Raw genomic sequence first — 3123 nt, forward strand, 5'->3', positions numbered from 1 at the left:
AACCAATCGCTTCGCCAATAGCTTTTTCCCCAAAGCAGTCAATACCCTGTCTCTCGATCAAATCCAGTGTGATAAATAGACTTGTGCAACCAACAACCATGTACCTGAATATCTAGTCATCAGCCCCATCCACATGTAATATGCAGCTTCTGTTCAAACGTGTGTGTGTGTGTGTGTGTGTGTGTGTGTGTGTGTGCAGTGCGTACATGCGTGAGTATGCACAAGTTTTTATATTGATATGCACTTGTATGTATCTTATTTCTACTGTATCTGTGTTTGTGTATGACTTTCGATTTATATTCGTATCTTGTTATGTACTATCCCCCCTAATATTCCTTGTGACCCCGGTACACTTGGTAATAAAGACATATTCTATTCTTTTCTTTTCTCTTCTGTTCTCAACCGTGACCGGGGCCGACACAACCTGCCTTCGGTGTTCTCCTCACTCGTCAAGTCGCATTGTCGTGAGTTCGCTCACGGCGATGCGCACAGCTGCTATTTCTCTACCCAGCAGTTGCGCTGAAGAAGCCGGCCGGATCGCCGACGAAAGTTACGCAAGTGAGTAGCCTTCTTTGACTGAGAGATCGGTTTAACTTGGTAGTTATTATACTTTAACTATTCCCAGCATTACCACACAAGGGACAAAGTAAGAGCACGATCATCCAGTGTGTCATCATGACAGAAAATATAATTCCGTTTTCTTTTTATGAGGGTGGAAATAAATAGATTAAGAAATACAACAACAGATAAATGAATAAATTAATAATAAATCAGTCGGAAATTCAAAACTGAAGCTAGCCATAATTGTGCTTTCCCCCTGTCAGTACTTTTTTTCCTTCATAAATGATTCAAAACACAATCATGCTAGCACGGAGCTGAACTGTCAAAAGAAATCTATTCCCTCGCTGTCCTGAAAGTGACATGGCCATTCTTGTTATCTGCTGGTGATCAGTATTGTTCTGAAAGCGCAGTTCATTCTGTTCATATTCTTTCTTTTTTTTCAAACCTTAACAGCCAAAATCCCATTGAAAATGATGTCTCTTTTCTTCTTCTTCTTCTTCTTTTTTTTTCTTTTCTTTTTTCTTTTTATTTATTTATTCATTCATTTATCTATCTGTCTGTTTATTCATTTACTTATTTATCCATTTGTATTTGTATTTTCATTCATTCATCTTTTGATATCCTAAATATCTGTCCATTTATTGTTTATCATTATTGAATTTTTTCATTCACAAATTTTCCTGGTGTTCATGTAAATAATGTGCAATATTTTCAATAGAAGGCAAATAGTTGACATAAAATAAGAACAAAATCCGATTCTCATAGCTTTACCTTGTATTTGACACACCTGTTTCGGACATCTGACACTCAAATCATATACTTTTAATTGGCAACTTCATGTTTCCATCTATATGATAATTGATTATAACAATTGATTTTAACCAGTAACAAGCAGGCTACGTCTTGTCAGTACTAGTAACCAGTATCAGCATGTTTTTTCTGAAAGTTTTTTTTCCAAGGAAAATAAATGGATTTTTAATGTTAACAAAGGCATTATAAAGATTCAATGTTTATATATTATGTGCTGTGCATTATTGTAACTTGAGACTGAATCAATTGTACTTCATAAACAGTTTTGTTTTTTTTTTAAACTGGTTTTCTGGAGTTTATCATTTCTGTGGAAAAACAAATAGTGTGTAAACCGAACTTTACTTCTGCTAGCAAAATCATACCATGCAATACTGAAGATGTAATTCGTCAAATATATTTTTGTATTTGTATTTGTATTCCTTTTTATCACAACAGATTTCTCTGTGTGAAATTCGGGCTGCTCTCCCCAGGGAAAGCGCGTCGCTACACTACAGCGCCACCCATTTTTTTGTATTTTTTCCTGCGTGCAGTTTTATTTGTTTTTCCTATCGAAGTGGATTTTTCTACAGAATTTTGCCAGGAACAACCCTTTTGTTGCCGTGGGTTCTTTTACGTGCGCTAAGTGCATGCTGCACACGGGACCTCGGTTTATCGTCTCATCCGAATGACTAGCGTCCAGACCACCACTCAAGGTCTAGTGGAGGGGGAGAAAATATCGGCGGCTGAGCCGTGATTCGAACCAGCGCCCTCAGATTCTCTCGCTTCCTAGGCGGACGCGTTACCTCTAGGCCATCACTCCACACTCTCAGAGATCGATGTCCATTACAGAGAGAAAGAAAACGACAGCCAAACATACAGAGAAAGACACACACAGAGAGACTGGCCAAAGACACGAAGATAGACAGACCGACAGAGACACTGAGAGACAGGCAGACAGACAGAAAGAGGCAAACAAAGAAATAAAAAAGAAAAGAAAAACAGATTCAATATATCTAACGCATCACATGCATGCCAGGCGTCCTTCATCAAGACACAAACAGCTATCTCAGAGACAGACTGACAGAGACAGAGAGAGAGAGAGGGGGAGAGACAAGAAACAGAGAAAGAAAAAGAACGAACGAAGGAAAGGAAGAAGAAAAAAAAGATTCAATGTTTTAAAATTACACTTGCTTGCCACTCAACTGTTGTAAAGACAACTTAACAGCCAACTGAGAGACAGACCGACAGAGACAGACGGGAAGACAAGAGAGAGAGAAATACAAAGCAAGTGAGAAAGACACAAAGCAAGTGAGAAAGACACAAAGCAAGTGAGAAAGACACAGAATCAGTAACCATGCTGTCTGCATACGCACGCATGTCACACGCCCACCGTCAAGACAAACGGCAGGTTCAGCACTGACAGCAGCACACCTACCCGACCTACCCGAGGCACAAAAGCGGTCCACATACAGGCGGTCCAGGCTCGGGTAGCTTCATCCCATAATGCCCTCGACGATACTGTCAACGATGTCACCCACAACGACGAAGACGAAGATGGAGGCGATGACAACAATGTTTGCAAGAAACGCCACTTGGATGTCACTCTGTCCAGCTCTCGGCTTTTAGCCACTGTCACAGAAATGCTGGTATGTCGTTTACATTGACGCTGATGTCCGCATTTTAAAAAAAAAAGAAAAAAAAAGTGACGTTTACTTTGCTGCTATTGTCATCACCACATAAATAAAGTATGACGCTTACTTTGCCGCTATATTA

General features: G+C 39.6%; 1 protein-coding gene across 2 annotated transcripts in view; it reads right to left on the minus strand.

The window, feature by feature from the left end:
• LOC143292544 (uncharacterized) overlaps positions 1–2909 on the minus strand; it is an 83718-nt gene extending 80809 nt beyond the window's left edge. For both annotated transcript variants that reach the window (XM_076602953.1, XM_076602947.1), the window contains exon 1: positions 2795–2909. In XM_076602953.1, the coding sequence (XP_076459068.1) occupies positions 2795–2818 (24 nt within the window). In that variant the 5' untranslated portion in view covers positions 2819–2909. The remainder of the gene's footprint in view (positions 1–2794) is intronic.
• Between the last annotated feature and the right edge of the window lie 214 nt (positions 2910–3123).

The sequence above is a fragment of the Babylonia areolata genome, chromosome 1, assembly GCF_041734735.1.
Source record: "Babylonia areolata isolate BAREFJ2019XMU chromosome 1, ASM4173473v1, whole genome shotgun sequence".
Taxonomy (NCBI): Eukaryota; Metazoa; Mollusca; class Gastropoda; order Neogastropoda; family Buccinidae; genus Babylonia; species Babylonia areolata.